The sequence below is a fragment of the Rhododendron vialii genome, chromosome 6a (assembly GCF_030253575.1).
Source record: "Rhododendron vialii isolate Sample 1 chromosome 6a, ASM3025357v1".
Classification (NCBI taxonomy): Eukaryota; Viridiplantae; Streptophyta; class Magnoliopsida; order Ericales; family Ericaceae; genus Rhododendron; species Rhododendron vialii.
Window position 1 is genome coordinate 27,215,768 of NC_080562.1, and position 21,544 is coordinate 27,237,311.

At 43.4% G+C, this 21,544-nt stretch overlaps 1 protein-coding gene across 1 annotated transcript; it reads right to left on the bottom strand.

The window, feature by feature from the left end:
- Nucleotides 1-1,951: 1,951 nt before the first annotated feature.
- On the bottom strand, nucleotides 1,952-6,150 carry LOC131328561 (uncharacterized). The gene is made up of 5 exons (XM_058361494.1): nucleotides 5,736-6,150; nucleotides 4,769-4,858; nucleotides 3,789-3,931; nucleotides 2,299-3,195; nucleotides 1,952-1,966 (listed from the first exon to the last, which is right to left on the bottom strand). The coding sequence occupies exons 1-5, from the start codon at nucleotides 6,148-6,150 to the stop codon at nucleotides 1,952-1,954; spliced, it is 1,560 nt and encodes a 519-aa protein (XP_058217477.1).
- Between the last annotated feature and the right edge of the window lie 15,394 nt (nucleotides 6,151-21,544).

Below are 21,544 nucleotides of genomic sequence, written 5' to 3' on the forward strand. Positions count from 1 at the left end.
AGGAGGAGCACGGTACGCGGTTTGCTTGATTCTCGGCATTGTAGGTTGAAAAAGGCTAGGGTTGTATTTTTTGTATTTTCGGATTTTTGGCTAGGGTTTTTTAGGGTTTTTGATTTTGGGTTGGAAAGGATGATTTGGAGGGTAAAATATAGGTGGGGGTTGGATATATAGGTGGAAAACAAAAAAAAAAATATTAGGGATTTATGTGGAAAAATAAGAAAATTTCGGATTTAAAAAGGAGAAATTGGGTTTACCTCTTTTTTGGACTGAAATCTTGAAATAGGTGGAGAAATCTTGAGTATTCTTGAAGAAGATGAAGAATTTGGAAGTTTTCTGTGGAAATATGGAGGATTTAGTGGGTTAATTTGAAGTTTAGGTTAGGGTTTTGGAAGTTTCAATGGAGGAAAGAGAGAGAGCAGTCGGGTTTAGAAGATTGAGAAGGAGTTTGTTTTGGTTTCTGACGAAATTGGAACTGATCTGTTGCTGAAAGTCGTTCGGCATCGATGTAAATCCTTGAATCCCATCGATGCCATTGCTGTTAGCTGCCTGCTTAGATCACTCAGTAGCGATGTAAAATAATGCACTCCATCGATGCCGTTTGCCTTAACTGCCCAGGGGAATAACTACATCGGCATCGATGTAAACTTTTTTATCCCATCGATGCCGACTTTAACCCAGAATTCTGCCTTCTCTTCAATTTGAACCCCCGAACTTCCAAATCTTCATCCAATCACCCCCAAAACACATTTTAAGCAATGAGCATTCAACCAAACAACCCTCCAAACAACTGGTCGCCTAGGCTAAGCAAAGAATGGGAGAATAACAGGATGCAAAATAGGACAAGGTGACTCATATGTGGTATGATTATGCAAAAAATGCCTTGTATCCTTTCCTAAGTGCGCTTTGGATTCCAAAATGATTGAAAATCGACATTTAAACACTATTAGACATGGACATGCAATTATTCACCTAACTACAAGTATGTTTATTGAATGGTGGGGATATGGGCCAAAACTTGCTCAAAAACTTACTCAACACTTAAACCATTCAATTTTCAACTCAACATGCAAATTAAAAAAACACAAAAGTTCTTAGGATTGCTACGAATTCTTGCTAACTAACAACGATTGAGCATGCAATAAGTCATGAACAAAACTAAAAACTATGACAAAAGGAAGAAATTGCAAGTAAAAAGTTTTATTTATTTTTGAAAATTTTCAATTTTCTCAATTTTTTGGTTTTTCAATTTCTATTATTTTTTGGATTTTTCAAAAGAGAATTTCTCAAAAATGCAAACAAATAGCACATAAGCTAACCCCTCCCCTCAACTTAAAGCGATGCTATGCCCTCACAGCATTAAGAATCAAGAGCGAAAAAAGGAAGAGTGCGCGAATGTACCGTCCAAGGGGAATGTCAACCCCTAAATACCTCGACCAAGTTGGAGGATTTCATGTCAATGTTTTGCTCCAGCCAAATTAGATGCTTCCAGGGTTTACTCCTTCGGTTTTACCAACTTGGAACCACAGCTAGTCACACAGGGCCATATCCAAAGCTTTATCGGACTAACAACCGCGGCGCTTAGCCGCACCCATGCTTAGGGCTCCTGAACGCCTCACTCACTCCGGCTTTAGGTCCAAACCACCAAGGCTGGTGTGGTAGCACGTAAACCCTGCAAAAGACTTAAGAGGACGGCTTTCCACAAAACAAATGACATTAGAAACACCGGTCCGTGTTATCCGGCTTCAAACCAAACCAAAATTAAAAGACAGAACATAAAGAAAATGCAAAGAACAAATTAAAACATGCAACACATAATGAAATGCACCACCCGATCATCGCGCGATCATACGAGTCATACTTTTCTTCCCATTCCCTACCGATGGGGTAAAAAATGGGTGGCTATACTAGACCGTTGAGAGAGAAACAGAAAAGAGAGAAAGCAAAAGAGTGTTCAGCCACACGAGAACTACGAACATTTAGCATGCCATTAATAACTATTAAAAGAAACAGAGCACTCCAAGCTACACACTTTGCCAAAAATTGAACTCGACCATGCCATAAGATAAGGTACTTTGAGTAAAGCAATTGCCGAATTCGTTTTAAAAACTTAAGTTCCACCAAGTGCATAGCCCTAATCAAATCAATTTTCAATTTGTTGACAAAATATACAATATAAGGATGACAAACTACAAGAAAATTATCAACACCAAGAAAATCAATATGTTCTATGATTGGCAACTTCTCAAGAATAGATTCACATGGATCTTGTTTTTCTATCAAAGAGTATGAGAAATCTACCTCAGCATCCATCTCTTTAGCGGTGAGAAGATTAAGGCACAGAGGATTTGAAGGGACAATTGCAGCTTCCATGGTTGCCAACTCTTCAAAGATTGGTCCATAAGCATCTTGTTTAGTCAACAACGAATACAAGTAATCCACTTCGGCATCCATTTCCTTAGTGGTGAGAGATTTTGCCAATGGATCTTCATAGTAGACGCCTGATGTTTCAAGCATGTTCATCTCGTGAGCAAGGAGTAATTCCTCTGGGGAAGAATCAAGATACAAGAGATCGGAAAGGATAACTTTAGCGGTGAGGCGCTTCCCCCCTGGATCATCATATAGAGGAGGATCTACAGGAGAGGGAAGAACCTTCTTCTCTATCGAAGGTAGTTCTTCAAACTCTTCAAATTTTGGGGTCCAAGCGTTCAGAGCATAAGCTTCATCCCCGTCTTTGAGCAAGGAATACAAATAACTAACGTCAGAAGATTCGAGAAATTCAGCCTCTTCGGCTGTAAGGGCAACTTCCAAAGGATCACTATAGAGCAACTCGTCCACATGTTCTTCCACAAGAGTATCAATAAGGCTCACTTCATGTATATTCTCGTCATCCCCCATTTGACTGCCCACATTAAAAACATTGACCTCCATCTTCATGTTACCGAAAGTCATATTAAGAAGTCTGTTTCGACAGTTGATGATTGCATCCGCCGTGGCTAGAAAAGGTCTTCCAAGAATTACTGGAGTAGAAGCAGCAGAAGAGTCGGTCGGATTGGTGTCAAGAATGACAAAATCCACCAGATAAACAAACTGATCAACTTGGACTAGAACATCTTCCACTACTTCCCTTGGAACACGAACACTTCGATCTGCCAACTGGAGTGTGACACGAGTAGGCTTCATCTCCCCCAACCCAAGCTCTTGATAAACAGAGTACGAAAGTAGATTAACGCTAGCACCAATATCGAGTAAGGCTTTGTAAGGACCCGTATTTTTCGGATTTATTTAAAGGTTTACAAATGTTAAAAATTGGGGAAAGTGCGAAATTTACTAAGCTTGTTTGATTTGGGGTTTGAGTGATGGAATTGGAAGTTGAGGGGGTGCAAGTATGATTAGTGTATATGTTAGTATATATAGGGTGAGTGTGTGTGTAGGGGATAAAAAGTCCTCCTCTCACTCTCTCCCTCCCGTTCGACTCTCTCTCCCTCCCTCTCGGCTTCTCACTCTCTCTCACTCATTCCACCACCAAAGCTCAAAACCCATACAATACACCTTCCAATCTTTCATCCTTGCATGTATTGGAGCTCGTATTGCATTCGTAGGAGCTCGGTGACTCGTATTCGGCTCGGTTCGGGGTTTGAAGTTCTAGGGCTTGGGTAATCATTTGATTTCAGCTATAGCACTTGAGGTAGGGATCTCTCTCTCTCTATATATGTTCTTGAGTTGGTTTTGTGCATGAAATCGTGCTTTGGATCGTTGATGTGGTTGTTGATGTGTTTGTTGTTGAAAACCCCATGAAAGTCTGCTGAGAATTCTGCTCGAACAGCCTTGTTATTGATAACCTTTGCATCTGTTATCGATACCCTTGCATTACCAAGCCCAGAAAACCCATTGTTATCGATACCCTCAGTATAGTTATCGATACCTCTGTGCTCTAAAAGCCAAAAATTTACTTGTTATCGATACCCATTGTCATAGTTATCGATACCCTTGCGTCTGGAATGATTTTTAACCAAAAGGTATCGATATCTTTGGCCTTGGTATCGATACCTGTTGCTTATCTCCAGCATTTACTGTTTTGCTTCATTTTTCACCGTTTTGGTTTCCGATCACTTCTAACTATTCTAAACCACTTCCAGACATAGTCTCTCGCACTCTACTGATCCCTTGGTCATCCTCATTCATTGGTTCTCGTCGCGTTGAGCACAAATATCAAATGGAATAAATTATCGTCCTAATGCTTTGTTGATGCGTTTGTTTAACTATTAGTGGTAATGTGAGATGCTAAGATAGACGGAGTGATCATGCTTGAGCTAAATGTGGGTGTTGATAAGATTGAATGTTAGATAGGAGGATGGATAGATCATGAGACGCAAATGCGAGAATTTGACACTTGATGCCATATCGTACGAAGATAACAAGTTTGGAAATAAAATGGAAATATGAATTGGTATGCGGACTGTCACTTAAAATCAATCTCCCTTTATCGACAGTCGCGAAATCAGAATATAAGAAACACATAAGACGAAAGGTAATACAGATGAGTGGTAATTGGCATACGGGGTCTTGATACCCGGAATTTGAATTGGCATACGGGGTCTTAATACCCGGAACTTGAATTAGATGTACGGGGTCTTGATACCCGGAACTTAAATTGGCATACGGGGTCATGAGTACCCGGAATGTAGAACGGATGTACGGGGTCTCAAGCACCCGGAAAGATATTATTGGTATATGGGGCCCTAAGACCCGGAAGAGTTCTTAAGCTCACTATTCGGTATGTTAATTGAAGAAGAACTACTTGAGCTCATATTGGAAGTCCATAAGAGATGTACGGGGTCCTTAAGACCCGGAATGTAAGCTAATAACGGCAGAAGTGTACAAACTGAAATTGGTCAATAAGAACACGAAAAAGATGGCTAGTCGATCGATGAATGACCAGTGAAGTGTCCCTTGAATTCTTAAGTTCCCTCGTGAAGTTACGATGGTTGCATTCTCTATCATTGTCTCCGACTTCATTCTTTTATGTTCAAATCTCCTCATTTGCATATAAAGTGTGTAGAGATTTTCCTACTGGGCATGTGTTTTGCTCAAACCTATCATTCTTTCAGGTACAACTCAAGAGTATTAGCATGGAGTACTTGGCGTGCATATCATCTCATCCTTTTGAAAGTGACATCAAGGAAACAACTCAGATATCTTTGTAAACTCTTTTGAGAAGACATAAATTGTAATTTTCATTTAAATCCTTGGTTCAAAAGTATTGTAATTATTTAACTTATCTTTGTCTAAACTTTGGAACTCTGGGGCCGGAGTGCCATTGTTGTAATCTTTCGAACTGGATCGTACTCAATAAATGAATATGAGAAAGTCTTTTGGGTTATTATAAGTATACCGCGATGGTTTTCCTTTTTAAAGTTATTATCATTATTAGTTAAAAATCGAGGGCGTGATAGGCTTGTTCGATACGCTTTCCTCCAATTGTGACAGCGATAGTAGGGCTCCCCGGATCCTTGTACTTAGCGCGATATTCGTCTGGATGATGGAACTCACTTGCTCAGTAAGGAATATCTTCTTTTGAACATTAAGCTTGCGCTTCCGAGTGCATAGATCTTTAAGAAACTTGGCATATGACGGAATCTGCTTAATTGCATCCATAAGAGGAATGTTAATCTTCACTTGATTGAATAACTCATGCAACTCCGCATTCAAATTTGGTTTCGCCAAAGCCTTCAAACGATTAGGGAACGGAGCCGGTGTTGGAATAACTTGAGGGTCCGGTACACTTTGTTCCTTCACCTTACCCTTACCATTACCATTTTCCTTTGAAACCTCTTTGCTTGCCTCCTTGGGAGATTCCCCAAGGGTTGATGTTGGAATTGAACGATCAATAGGAGGAGGCAAATAAGATGGTTCTGGAGGCATCACCACTTGATTGTCAACTGTCTTTCCCCTTCGAAGTGAAATAATAGCCTTTACTTGCTCAGGGAAAGTCACCGAAGAGCTAGCAAAGTGGAGACCTTGAGAATTTGGCGGAGTAGACGTCGTTTGCGGGTTGGGTTGAGGTTGCGTTGGAAACTTCCCCTTCTCTTGCTGAAGCATACCCACGGTAGTTGTCAACTTTCCCAATTGATTTCTAATATCATTCATCATCTGAGTTTGTTGCTCGTTGATAGCAGTTTGACCTTGCAAGAGAGCACTAAATTGATCTTCCCAAGAATGCTTTGGTGGTTGTTGAAACTGTGCTGGTGCTTGCTGAAATTGGTTTGGATGTGGGAATGGAGCAGAAGGAGCAAAACCTGGCGGACCTTAAGCTTGAGGGAAACAGAAAGCATTTTGAGGTTGCTTCCAAGGCATTTGAGGAGCTTGCGGTGGAGCTTGAGAAGAACCCCCCTCAATAGGTTGACTCCTACGGAAAGCCGGATGTTGCCTTATCCCCAGATTATAAGATTGAGAATAAGGGTCAAAACGTTGCACTGCATGTACTTCTTCTGGAGCAATCCCATTAATCACGTTCTTAAGAGCAGGAATATTGGGGCACACTTCAGTAGAATGGCCCACAATCTCACAAATAACACAAACTTCCTCCACTTAGCGCACTGCTCTCACTTCTTGAGATTGAGCACTCTTTAATTCCAACTTGTCAAGTTTTCGAGCAATCTCCTCCAATCGAGTTTCAAAAGCTGTATGCTCCGCAATAGAGAATTTTCCTGAACCTGTAGGACCTTGATTGAACATCGCTCTATCTCCTGGATCTGCAAATTGCCAAGACTGGGTCTTCTCAGCTAGTGACTCATAGTAATCCCAAGCATCCTCCGGTGTCTTTCCCATAAAATCACCTCCACCCATAATATCCAGAAGCTGTTTACTCTCTTGAGAACACCCTGTGTAGAAATAGCTGACTCTGAGATACGACGGAAGGTTGTGATGAGGAACCGACATAAGCAAGTCCTTGTATCGCTCACAATACTTGTGGTAAGTCTATCCATCCCTTTGCTTGAAACATTGAATCTGATCGATAAGTAACTTCGTCTTGCTGGTTGGAAAGAATTTAGTGGTGAAAGCATTCTGAACTTCTCCCCAGTTACGCAAAGATTGTGGCTTCAAAGAATTGAACCATTGTTTTGCCTTGTCTTTAAGAGTGAATGGGAACAACTTCAAGCGGGCTTGATCAAGTTGCCCTGGAACTATAACGAAAGAATGTAGAATATTCTCAAACTCCCGGATATGCAAATAAGGATCCTCCAGTTCTCGCCCCCGAAATTCTGGTATTATCCGTAGATACTCAGCCTTGAATTCAAATGTATTCCCAGCGGTCGGAGTCGAAATAACGATAAGAGATACTTGAGGAGCCCGTTCTGGATTCAGATAATCACGTAGAGTACGAACTGGATTTTCTTCGGCCATTGGGCCTTTGCGATTGCGATTTAGTTTGCGAGGCGGAGAGTGGGCAGGATACGCCCTGGCAATGCTATGGATTCTTGGCAGCGAAGAAGAACGATGAAGCCGATTTGAAATTGGGCTTCGGTAAACACGCATACACAAGCAAAAATACTAACTAACTACCAACAAACTACCAGACAGGAGGGGCTATGCCGCCACCTCAACTCAGCAAACAGAATATGCGAGGGGTTATGCCACCACCTCGGCTAAGCAATGCAATCAAATTTAAACTAACTAACTAAATTAATTATGCTAAATGTAGGGGGATGAAAACAATTGACGCTTCGGATCAACTGGATTGCAACGGCTTATTCGTGCCTCTTCACCGGAACCCTAGCTCGACGTCTGAACCCTAATCTGCAAAATAGACAGGGGGTGAGTGCACCTTTGCCTCTCGTGGCAAAGGCCCTCCGATGCCTTTGTTAGTATCACGTACTAGAAAACTCAGTCCTAATTATCAGTAGGAAAGCAATAATAATGCAACGTATTACGTACCTTTTACCTCTAGGTTTACCTCATATTTATAGATTTATGGATGCTTGCTGTTCAAGCATCCTTATTGCCATAGGATTCCTAACTCGTATAGGAAACCCAGGATATCAAGGAGTCTCATTTCCTTTATCAGTTTATGGAAAAGAGTCCTTTTATGATTCTTTTCCTTTAAGAGCCGAACATCCCATACTCGTTGGGTATCTTTCTCAGATCCTATATTCTTGGGATCTTTATCCCTTTATGGGACATGACTACTCTGGAATCTTCTAGAGTATTCCCTCTGCTCCTACTCTTAATTGGAGCTCCTTCTCTGTTCGGCTGTCTCATGGCCGAACAGACGGCTTGGACCAATTACCTCACATGTAACCGGTCCTTGAGCCCGTACTGTCCTGTCTATATTCAAACTATGGTCTCACGTACCATTTATTCGGATATCGATTGCATTGCTTTCAACCCGTGATTACTCGTATCACATGCTAGGTTCTTTACATCATCTGTTCGGCTGTATCATAACCGAACAGTCTATTTATAGCCATGACTTCTCACAACACTGGTCCATATCGCTGTTCACCGAACTGCTCGGCGATAAGTCCAGTCGTATTTACCACGAGTTCCCAAACATCACGTGTTTGGTAACTAAATGTATCTGCTCGGGAATACCTCCCTACAATTGCTCCCCAGCTTCATGTATTTACCACTGTTCGGGGGTAATATATGACGCTTAGAAACAGAATTCTATCTTAGACCAAACTCTTTTGATCCGGTGCAGTCATAATTTCAATACTTCATTGATGCCTTTTGGCGCCTATGTCATTATATCATTTCGGGGTAAAACGACTCCACGTGGCACGTTTTCGTATGCCTAGCATTAACTTCGAACTGACGTTCTATGAAACGGCGTCAGAACGGTTTCTGCTTTCTGTTACTTTTCCTGTAACGGTGTGAGAGGAGACGTTTCGTCTCCGTCTCTCACCCCTTAACCCCTGAAAGAGCTCTCTTTGGGTTTTTACCAAAGACTTACACGCACTCCTTCTCTCTCTAGAAACCAGGCGAAAGCATCCCGCTATCCGCCATTGCCGCCACCTGCAAATTCAATTGCATTCAAGGGAATCGTCACATTATTCTTGTAAGATTCTCGTTCTTACTCCATTTCGTCTTCTTAGGCTTCCCTCTGAGATCTCACTCTCAGATTCGTGGGTCGTTTTTCTAGGGTTTCAATTACACCCTTTTTCAGTCTTTCTTCTTTCCTGAGTATACCCATGGCTGACGATGGTGAGAATCCTTTGAGACCCAGTAAATTTAGGAAATTATGTGAGACCCCTACTGCCATGGCGGCATTTAGGAGGGAATATAACGTTCCAGAGAACGTTGGTCTCGAACTCGCCCCCCTGGGCGCAGATAGAGACGGAGGTTCCTGGGATCGAATGTGTATCCCCATTGTTGCCATCGTCGAAGGTGGAGTTCGATTTCCTCTTCACCCACTACTCCGTCAGATCCTAAACTGGTATCGTCTCACCCCCATGCAAGTATCAACAAACGTCTTTAGGCTGATAATGGGTGTAATAGCTTTGAATAGGATTCTGGGGACCCAGTTAGGAATTTGGGATATTCAGTGGTGGTACAGTATTGTACTAAACCCTGACTATAATACCTACTATTTCAAAGTTAGAAGGGCAGAAAAGCGCTTCATGCTCAATCTGCCAGATTCTGCTCGTGACCACGAGATCGACTTCCTCTATGTGACTGGAGCATTCGAGCCCTTAGGGGAAGATGGCCAAGTGATAGGGCTCCATTGCCCCCACATATGGGGTTATCCACGTATGCTCTTGCTTTTTATCTTTTGCAATTTCTTCATTTACTGCTTTCTCGTAGCTTTCTCATGAACTAAATTGGTTTTTCAACTTGAAACTTGCAGCTGAAAACGTTAACAAACGTCCTAGACGTGAGCCGAGCTACATCCGAGCAGGGGACATTAACAGGATACTAAAGTATACAGGAGAACCAGGAACCCGAACAGCTGGTCGGGGTCGAGACGCTGATATACTGCTGGGATACGATCCTTCGTACAGAGGGGTCATTGATAGAAGACTTGCTCATCCCAGTACCAGTGCTGCATCCACCTCAACTGCCCCTCAAGAACGTATCTCAAGACTTCAAACTGGGGTTACTGTTGCTGGCCTACCTGGTGAAGTTCCCATTTCAGAAGGCGTGCCACTTCCTCGTTTGAGACTCAGAAGATCTTCTCGTGGATCAGTCTCTAATCAACAACAATCCGAGCAGCTGATTGCATATCGTGATACCAGCCAGTCTTCTTCTTCTGGTTATTCTCGATCCCCTTGTAACCCAGGTACAATGACCCGTCAACCTCTTAATCTCAGCTCCTTACTTACTGTGCCCGCACGAGGACGAGGTGCTACCAACAGGGTAGCATCATCTGGTGCTCCGCCCCCACAACCTCGTCGCAATAGGGGGGGATCAGCAAGATCATCGTCTTCTCCTCGGGGGGAGGAGGGTTCCCTTGATGCTGCTAACGCACATCGGGACAAACGGCCGAGGTCTGATGACCCAGCTGATTCTGTCCCACAGGCTGATACAGAAACCCATCTCCCTGTGTCACCAACTGCTCAAGTACTCCCCCAGACATGGACTCCTTCTTTTACTAGGGGAGACCGTCTTGTCCATGTTGGGGATAGTGCTAGTTCATCTGAGACTGCTCTAGCCTTGGCCCAAGGTTTAATGCTCCCTGTTGATTTGCAAAAGGAGTCTCTGTCGTCTCCTGATCGGCTGGTGTCTACTGGTCTTGTTAATGGAATTAAGGTAATGTGACTCAATCTTTTCATATAAGTCTTCATGTATATTTCGTATACCATATATCATATACTGCTACACTTGTCACTCACCACTCGCTGTTTTTGCCAGTTTATTCAAAAAATGGTAACCATGGGGCAAAAGTACCAAGAAGCTGAGGCCGAACAAATCAGGTTGCTAAATGACAACACTCGACTTCTTCGGACAGTTGCTCGGCTTGAAAGAGAAAGAGACAAAGCCAAGGCAGATTTTAATGGTGCTAAAGGCAAGCTGCAAGTTGCCGAAGAGAGCCTAAATCAAGCTTTATCTGAAATTGACAGCACCAAGAAGGCTTCATATGAAGATGGCTACTAGAAGGGCTATGATGCCACAACCGCCAGTTACGTGGAACAGATGCCAGCTTTACAGGACCAGGTCTGGATTGCCAGCTGGGAAACCTGTCTTACAAAACTAGGGGTTGCTGAGGATTCACCCTTCTGGGTTGAGAACGAGCTGCCTAGCACCCGTGTTCAGAACATCGAGGACATTCCAGAGCCAACAGAACATCCAGAGGAAGACTTTGAACAGCAAATTGAAGAATTTGCTAATGCTGAGGAAGATATCCCCACGGATGTGGTCCCTACTGAAGCTCCTGCTCGGGATGTACCTGTTGAGCCCATTAACCTGGAAGAAAATGTAGTCGAAGATGGTGCCGATACTGACATCAACACTAACACTCCTGAGGTCCAGAATGTGGATTGATTTGGTAAGTATAAGAATTGTTTTGGTTGCTGGTCCTGCGTGACCATAAGCTTACTTTGGCCCTGTGAGGCACCTGTTTAGTTTGAATACTTTGTTAACACAGGTATTTGGCCCTTCGTGGCATGACCTTATGTTTTGCTCGGCATCCTTTGTTGTTGCAGCTGTTCGTATGCAATGTTTCAATCTAAGTATGTCGTATCATTTGTTTGCATAAGTATTTCGTACTTTTTAGCAAATCTTTCACGCCTGTTAAGTTTCACATACTTAAATTTGTTTAAGTGTCACGTACTTCAAAACATTTGTTTCCCAGTGTCTCGTACTGTTTTAAGTACTTTACAAGTGTATTCATACTTGTTAAGTATCACGTATTTAGAACATCACACAAGTGTCTCGTACTTGTGTTTCAGTTTCACGTACTGAACTAAATGTGGCTTACATTTAAGTCAAGCCAATATAGGTTCTCAAGTATCACGTACTTAAAACACCATATAAGTATCTCGTACTTTGAACGTCCATACAAGTATTTCGTACTTGTATTTGTTTAAAAGTAAACATACAAGTGTTTTCATACTTGTGTTCAAATGTATACCCAAGTTTCACATACTTGAAATTCTATACAAGTGTTTCGTACTTGTATTCGTTTAAGTGTCACGTACTTAAAAATGTATAATGCTTTTAAGTTTCACATACTCAAAAGGTATACCCTGCTCCCCAATACGAATAAGGAGAACCAAACTCGTAGTTCGTATTTAAATACCACAACAGTTTTTCGAAAGAAGTGATTGTATTCATAATCTGTAAAACGCAAGAGGGCGTTACTCGTACCCTTTGCAAAAACAATCAAAACTAGAACAAAGGAATTATATTCGTAATTCCCACACAATCACGTAGTGTAAATCCAAAACAGAATTTAATACTTCTAAACAAAGAACTTTCGTAAATTATGAACATTCCAAGGCCTCGGAATTGGATCACCATCCAGATCTGCCAGTCTATAGGCTCCGATGCCCACAATCTCAGTTACTCTATACGGGCCTTCCCAGTTGGCCCCCAGCTTGCCTTCATTTGCCACCTTGGTGTTGCCGAGCACTTTTCGTAGCACAAGGTCCCCAACACCAAATTCTCTAGGATGAACATGTTTGTTGTAGCTTTTCATCAGCTGTTCTTGGTAAGAAGCAAGATGTACCAAGGCCTTTTCTCGCTTCTCCTCGGCAAGATCAAGCTCGATTTCAAGGGCCCTATCATTGCCTCCACTTTCAACCAAAGCTGTCCTGTTGGTCGGCAGACCCACTTCCAGAGGTATAACAGCCTCTGTTCCAAATGCCAACGAATAGGGGGTCTCTCCCGTAGACCTCCTGGGCGTTGTTCGGTGAGCCCACAAAACTAACGGTAACTCATCAGGCCATTTTCCCTTTGCTTTGTCCAACCTCTTCTTTATCCCATCTAGGATAGTTTTATTGGATGCCTCTGCTTGCCCATTACTCTGCGGGTAGGCTGGGGTGGAATAAAAATTTCTTATTCCATATTGGGCACAAAAAGTCTTGAATTTCTTCTGAAATTGGGATCCATTGTCTGTAATCAATGAATAAGGGACCCCAAAACGAGTGATGATGCTTTTCCACACGAACCTTTCAATCATTGGCTCAGTGATTTTGGCCAGTGGTTCTGCCTCAATCCACTTTGTAAAATAGTCAGTTGCAACAAGCAGGAATTTTCGATTCCCAGTTGCTTTGTGCAATGGACCCACGATATCCATCCCCCATTGAGCAAAAGGCCAGGGACTTGTCAAAGGCACCAGATCTTCGGCTGGTGTTCGAATCATTGGTGAGAATTTTTGACACTTCTCACAAATCTTTACATACACCTTTGCATCTTCTTGCATGTGTGGCCACCAATAGCCTTGAGTAATTGCTCGGTGGGCAATAGATCTGCCTCCAGCATGGCTCCCACATGTTCCCTCGTGGATTTCATGAAGGAACTTCTGTACCATCTCAGGATGTACACATAGCAAATAGGGACCCGTAAAGGATTTCCTATACAACTTACCCTCTGGGGACAGCCAAAACCTAGCAGATTTGACTCTTATCTTGTGGGCCTCCTTTTTATCAGAAGGGAGTATCTCATCTCGTAAGAACTCCATTATTGGGTCCATCCAACTTGGTCCTTGGTTCACGTCCAAGACCAAGTCTACACTCCTCCCAATGCTCGGCTCGTTGAGGTATTCTACTGCCACCCTTCTTTTAAACTCTGTTGGTACTGCTGCAGCCAACCAAGCTAAAGAGTCTGCATGAGCATTCTGTCCAGAACTTATTTGCTCAATATATACCCTCTCGAAGGTATCAAGCAAGTCTTTTGCTGCCTGCACGTAGGCTACCATCTTTTCATTCCGAGTCTCGTACTCTCCGGACAGTTGATTCACAACAAGTTGGGAATCACAATACACCCTGACCCGTTCTGCTTTAAGGGTCTTCGCACTTCTTAACCCAGCCAAGAGTGCTTCATATTCAGCCACATTATTCGATGCACTGAATCCAAGCCGAACAGAGAGCTCAATGAGAACTCCTTGAGGAGGAAAGAGGACAACTCCAATTCCAGAACCAGTATTGCACGCTGATCCATCAACGAATAACTTCCATTCTTTGGGATCCTGTTCGGCTACGGGTTGATCCTTCAAGGATGATGTCTTAGCTGCCTGTTCCTTTCTCGTAGGAGGCAAAGGAGCAACAGTGGGGGAAAACTCTGCCACAAAATCAGCCAATACCTGGCCTTTAATTGTTGTACGTGGCTGATACTCGAGATCATACTGACTTAACTCTACGGACCATGTCGAGATCCGTCCCGAGAAATCTGCCCTTCGAAGCAGTGATTTTAATGGATACTCAGTATAAACCACAACCTTATGGCTTTGGAAGTAGTGTGGCAATTTCCTGGTTGCTGTCCTAAGTGCCAGGACAAGTTTTTCTAAAGGCAGATATCTCGTCTCTGCATTCAACAACGTCTTGCTAACATAATAGATGGGGATTTGTTCGATCCCCAAGTCCCTCAACAAGACTGCACTTACTGCATGCTCGGAAACAGCTAAGTACAGAATTAAAGACTCACCAGGCTGTGGAGTTGACAACAGTGGGGGCTCGGCCAGGTACTTCTTCAGGTCCTGGAAAGCTTGTTCACATTCTGCTCCCCATTCAAATCCCTCCCTTTTTTTCAATAACTGAAAAAAGGGTCTGCATTTGTCGCTTGACCTGCTGATGAATCTGTTAAGTGCTGCTGCCATCCCAGTCAGCCTTTGGACTTCCTTGGTAGTTTTGGGACTCTGTAATCTTTGTAAGGCATCAATCTGATCGGGATTTGCCTCTATCCCCCTCAAAGTTACCAAATGACCCAGGAATTTTCCTGAGCCAACTCCAAACGCACACTTCGAGGCGTTGAGCTTTAATTTATACTTCCTCAGGATTTCGAACACTTCCTTTAGATCAGAAATATGCCCTCCCTTTTCTCGACTCTTTACCACCATATCATCTATGTAAACTTCCAAAGTCTTCCCGATGAGCTTCTTGAACATAATGGTTGCAAGTCTTTGGTATGTAGCCCCAGCATTCCTCAGCCCAAACGGCATGACACTGTAACAGTATAACCCTCGTGGTGTGATGAACGAAGTCTTCTCTTGATCAGGTTCGAACATAGCAATCTGATGATATCCTCGATATGCATCGAGAAAACTCATTCGCTCGTAGCCAGATGTTGCATCAACCAATTGGTCAATCCTAGGCAAAGGAAAACTGTCCTTAGGACATGCTTTGTTCAAGTCTGTGAAGTCCACGCAGACACGCCACTTTCCGTTCTTCTTCTTTACCACAACAGTGTTGGATAACCACTCTGGGTAATAGACTTCACGTATTGCCTTGGCCTCTAATAAACGATCGACCTCTTCAATCACTGCATCTACATGCTGCGCGGCAGCCCTTCGTTTTTTCTGAATGATCGGCTTGTGTTGAGGGTCAATGTTTAAATGATGACAGATCACGTCTGCATCCACCCCGGGCATTTCCTCTGGCTCCCATGCAAAAACATCAATATATTCCTTTAGAAATCTTATTGACTCAGCCTTTTCGTTTGCTGATAATGATTTCCCAATCAAAAAATATCTTTCAGGATCAATCTCGTTGATCTGAATCTTCTCCAGGCCCTCAACCACTTTTTCAGCCGGGCTTCTCCCAACATCCTCGATGATTGGTTGATCTGGTACTTCTAGTGTGTGAACATGGTGGACCTTCGGGGCTGTTTTGATGATGGAAATCAAGCATTGCTGTGCCACCTTCTGGTTTCCTTTAAGGACTTCAATCCCATTTGATCCTGGAAATTTCACCATCTGGTGATAAGTCGAGGAGACTGCTCTCATTTTGTGCAACCACGTCCTCCCTATAATCGCGTTATAGGAAGATGGGACATCGACTACCAAAAAGTCTGCTCTTAACACTACTGATCTAGCCCGAACAGGTAGAGTCACCCTTCCCAGGGGCCAAACTGCTCCTGCACCGAACCCAATTAGAGGTGTTGTTGATTGTTCCAAGTCCGATTGGGCCAGGCCCAGCTTCTTGAATGCATCATAGTACAACACCTCTGTACAGCTCCCCGAGTCCACTAGAATTCTTTCGATGTCGTATTCCCCAACTCGTAGGGTTACGACCAACGCATCATTATGGGGTATTTGGACCTCCGCCAAGTCATCGTCACTGAATGCCTTGCTCTCGTTGCATGCATTAGTCTCTCGCCCTCTCTTGTTTCCCAACCGCATCACGTGCTGATCATGCTTGACCTGTCTTTGCAACAGCCTCACCTCACTCCTCGTATAAGGTGCAGCCAACCCATGTATCATATGGATCACGCCTTTAGGGTGTTGCTCGTAACCCAGTTCCATGGCCTTCCCTTTCTCTTTAGGGTCCTCCTGGATAAACTCCTTGAGATAGCCTCGAGAGACCAAATCATCAAGGTGCCTCTTGTATACCTCACAATCCTCGGTCATATGGCCCCAATCCTTGTGATAACTGCAGTGCTGATTCGTAGCACGTTTTGCATCTTTATCTCCACCTAGACTTGGGGGCCATTTAAAATATGGCTGATTCTTTATTCGATAAAGAATCCTGTATATTGGCTCCTTCCAAACCGTAGTGATAGAGAAGAAGGACTTGGGGTCAGGAGCTTGCTTGTCTTTGTATGGCTCTTTCTTAGCCTGTCCGTACTCCCTTCTGTCTTTGTAAGACTTGGGTTCAGGCTTATCCACCTTTTTGGCAGGTGTTTTCTGCTGTTCGGCAACCGTCCTGCCATCCTCACGGAGTATGTCATCCTCCATTCTGGCGTGTTGCTCTATCCGTTCCATCAATTTAGCCAAGGTGGCTACTGGACGTTTATTCAATGAACGGCGCAGCTCTCCCCGAACAGGCAAACCAGTTTTGAACGTAGCAATTGCATACTCTTCACTGCAACTTTCAATCTCGTTGAAAGTTTCCCAGTACTTCTTTGCATAATCCCTGATCTGCTCGTTCTCCTCCTGCTTCATGGTGGAAAGACTCTCAAAAGTCTTTGGGGCCTTTCTGCTTGTTAAAAACCGAGCAGTGAATTCCTCCGCCAACTGCCTCCATCCTCGTATGGATCGTGGGGCCAACTTATGAAACCAGGATAAAGCCACCTTGCCAAGACTGGAGGGAAACATCTTGCACAAGATGGAATCATCCCCCTCATGCATAAACATGGCCTGTTGGTAATGTTGTATGTGAGCTACGGGATCCGTATTTGTCTCGTAAAGTACGAATGCACCGTGCTTCACTCTGCTCGGCAACCTTGCTTCTTGTAGCCTCCTTGTAAAGGGGGAGGCTGCAATATTACTCAGGGCCTTGCGTGCTGCTTCTCGTGCAGTCACTGTCCCATCCTCTTGCTCCTTTGACTTATGGGCCGAGGTCTTGACCCAATCAGCATCAGGTCTCTCGTACCTGTCTCGATGATGCTTTCTCGTGTCCTCTTCCTCGGGGGTAGAACTCCGGTCTCTGCTCTTCCTTTTTCGTGAAGAAGTCCTTCTCTCCGGTGTTCGGCTTCTACTTTTTCTTCCCCTTTTTCGTGGAGAAACTTCATGACGCCCTCTAACAGGACTTCTGCTCCTGCTTCTGCTTCTTCTCCCTCGTGAAGGAGCTTTTCTGTATGGTACCACAGCATACCTACTGCCTCTAGAATTTCTTCGAGACAGGCCAGAATCCTCCGGATGATCCCTAATTCTTTCCAATTCTCTGATCTCATGCTCTCGTTTTTTAATCAGACGAGCATACTCCTCGACTTCTTGCCTCTTTCTGCCAAGAACGTCGTCGCTATGGTGCACACTCCTGGAGTGTGCAATCGACTCATCCCTTTGATGGGATTTACTCCTTCTCGTGGATCTCGAAGCCGTCTCTCCATCTCCTCTATTTCTGGAGTTATGATGCACGGTAAGGGGGCGGTCCTTACTCGTGTTCCTCCCGTGCCCACCCTGGGGCTTTCTCGGAGCCCCAGGTGGTGATTTGTCCCTTCCTTCATCTAACACATCTTTTGGTTCATGTGGTGTTGCTGGAGTTACTTCCACCATGGTCGTATTTCAAAAGGGAATTCTTTCGTTTCCCACAGACGGCGCCAATTGTAGGGGGATGAAAACAATTGACGCTTCGGATCAACTGGATTGCAACGGCTTATTCGTGCCTCTTCACCGGAACCCTAGCTCGACGTCTGAACCCTAATCTGCAAAATAGACAGGGGGTGAATGCACCTTTGCCTCTCGTGGCAAAGGCCCTCCGATGCCTTTGTTAGTATCACGTACTAGAAAACTCAGTCCTAATTATCAGTAGGAAAGCAATAATAATGCAACGTATTACGTACCTTTTACCTCTAGGTTTACCTCATATTTATAGATTTATGGATGCTTGCTGTTCAAGCATCCTTATTGCCATAGGATTCCTAACTCATATAGGAAACCCAGGATATCAAGGAGTCTCATTTCCTTTATCAGTTTATGGAAAAGAGTCCTTTTATGATTCTTTTCCTTTAAGAGCCGAACATCCCATACTCGTTGGGTATCTTTCTCAGATCCTATATTCTTGGGATCTTTATCCCTTTATGGGACATGACTACTCTGGAATCTTCTAGAGTATTCCCTCTGCTCCTACTCTTAATTGGAGCTCCTTCTCTGTTCGGCTGTCTCATGGCCGAACAGACGGCTTGGACCAATTACCTCACATGTAACCGGTCCTTGAGCCCGTACTGTCCTGTCTATATTCAAACTATGGTCTCACGTACCATTTATTCGGATATCGATTGCATTGCTTTCAACCCGTGATTACTCGTATCACATGCTAGGTTCTTTACATCATCTGTTCGGCTGTATCATAACCGAACAGTCTATTTATAGCCATGACTTCTCACAACACTGGTCCATATCGCTGTTCACCGAACTGCTCGGCGATAAGTCCAGTCGTATTTACCACGAGTTCCCAAACATCACGTGTTTGGTAACTAAATGTATCTGCTCGGGAATACCTCCCTACACTAAACTAACTAAAAACAAACTAAATATTTAGCCTGGCTTCGTTACACCTCAAGTTTAGTATAACCAAGTTAGAGGTATCCACCAAACTAAATACGAACTACTAACACATAAATTACTAAACTACTACTACTAGACGAAAGCGGGATACTTACAGTGGTTTGTCGAACCTCCAAGAAAGCCATAATAAGAAATCCCCGGCAACGGCGCCAAAAATGCTTCGTTTGATCCGATATAAGAGATAACGCCCCAAGCGTAGGGCCTAATACGTCAGTTGAAGCATGATAATCCGAAAATCCGGGATCGTACCCAAGGGAATAATTAATACGGCTTTGCTGGATTTGTAGATGCAAGTAAGGGCTTTCGGCTTTTAGACAGCCAACTTGGTTTTACGTGGGTAGTGAAAATTAAAAGGGGCTAAATTGAAAAGCTAATAAACTAAGATAAAAGACAGGTTAGGTCTAGGAATTACTAACACTCACGACTTCAGTTAAAATTGCATTTCTCACCCAAATACGCAATTCAGGATACACAATTAAGGTTCCCAAATCGAAAAATAGAATGGCTCGATCACCAAGCTAGCTCTAAAATCTATTTAGCAAATGCCTCGTGCGTCAGAGCCCCAAGTATCATGTGTGGTAGGTAGGCGATGCTCCTACCTACACATGATCAAGGAGATTAACACCTTAGCGATTTGACAAATAAATCCGAACCCCACATCAATGATCCAAACCAAAGGTTTAAACTTTATGGTGAAAACCGCAATTCTACTTGAGTCATGAGGTGCTAATCACCCCATGACCTAACCTTGGAAAACTACTCACCCATATCTATTGAGATAGGAGCAAGTGAAAATCTACTTAGCATAATGCAATAACAAGACTTGAAATAAACTAGAGATTAAGATAGATCGGGAGTAAAGAAACAACTTTAATTAAAGCGACAATATCAAAAACTAACAACTAAAGGCAGAAATTAAAATATTCAAAGCTGAAAATGAAGAACACTCAAGAACAATTTGAATTGCAATGAAATCTAATCTAGATCTAGAAAATGTACTACTTGAATCTATTCTACTTGGTTTTACAAAAAATGACATAAGATTTTTTATATTCTGAAGATCCGCGCCTGGAATATTCCCAAGATGCTCTGAAAATTCGCCCCTAAGGCCCTCGGCATCGAGGGAGAAGGGCTTAGATTGTGCCGCTATGGGCTTCGGCATCGATGGACCATAAAACCTTACATCGATGCCGAGCTGCCTTGCCCAATTTCACTAATTGCCTCAGCATCGATGGGTCTTCTCCCTTTACATCGATGCCGAGCTCAATAGCTCGTGCTTTTGGCCGTTAACCTCTGCCTTGGCTTTTCTCTGCCTTGCCTTGCCTTGCCTTGGCACTCCTAGCCGTCGGGTCACTTCTGGTTTGGCAATTCTGCTTGATCTGGGTTTGCTTCTGCCTTGGCCTTAAAAATTCCTTTCTTTGGCAATTCACCTACAAAACAGAACTAAAACACTCTACAAGCAAATATCGTTAACAATAGCTAATTAGTACTTAAAGTAAACTAAGACTAAACACTAGCGCACCTTACATTACATTCTCGGGTGCTTATCAGTGGTCGTGATCCTACCAGCAAATCTGGAAGCCAAAGACAACACTCCAACAATTATGGAAGGGGATGTTGTGGAGATGGGTAGACGGCTGAAATTCTGAACGAGTCCTTCTCTATAGGACTGAACGGGCCTTCAATGATTGTACTGAAAGACGAGACTGAAGGAAAGATTGAGGATCGGGCAGCTAGCGTCATCTTTGAAAGGCCAAGTCTCAAGATGAACAAACACATCAAGCCCTTGTACATCGTTGGTTGTCTTGATGGGATGCCATTCAACCGCATCTTTGTGGCTAACGGGTCAGCAGACAATCTTATCCTAGGTTTATGATGCAGAAGCTTGGAAAGACTGATCAATACCTAATCTCATGCACTTCTACCTTGACTTACTTCATTGTAAAAGAGACGGCTTGTCAAAGTATTCTGATTATGAACTTAACAGTAGAATCCAAGACCTTAACAACACCTTTCTTTGTTGTTAATTCACACTCTTCCTTCAACGTTCTATTGGGGAGAGATTGGATTCATTCCTGTTTAGTAGTGCCCTCGATCCTTCACTAGTGTCTTATCTGCTGGAATTAAGATGATGTGGAGGTTATATGGGCCGACCGCAAACCTTTCCAAGCCTCTACTAATCACGCTAAGGCCCATTTATACAATGAAGAGGTTGGTCCCATGAAGGTAGCAGGTCTTGATAAGTTCGGTCGTCATAAAGTAGCCCCTATTCATAATAGCAAGTCAGCTGAAGAAGTGAAAGCACTTTTTCAAGAGTTAATCGGTCCTATGATCACGGAGTCAAGCAAGCCAATTACAGCTTCATTCAATCACCCTTTTCAATGTTAGTAAGCCCTTCAGAGATCGAAAAACACATAGCCCTTCAGGCCTCGTAGTCAAAGT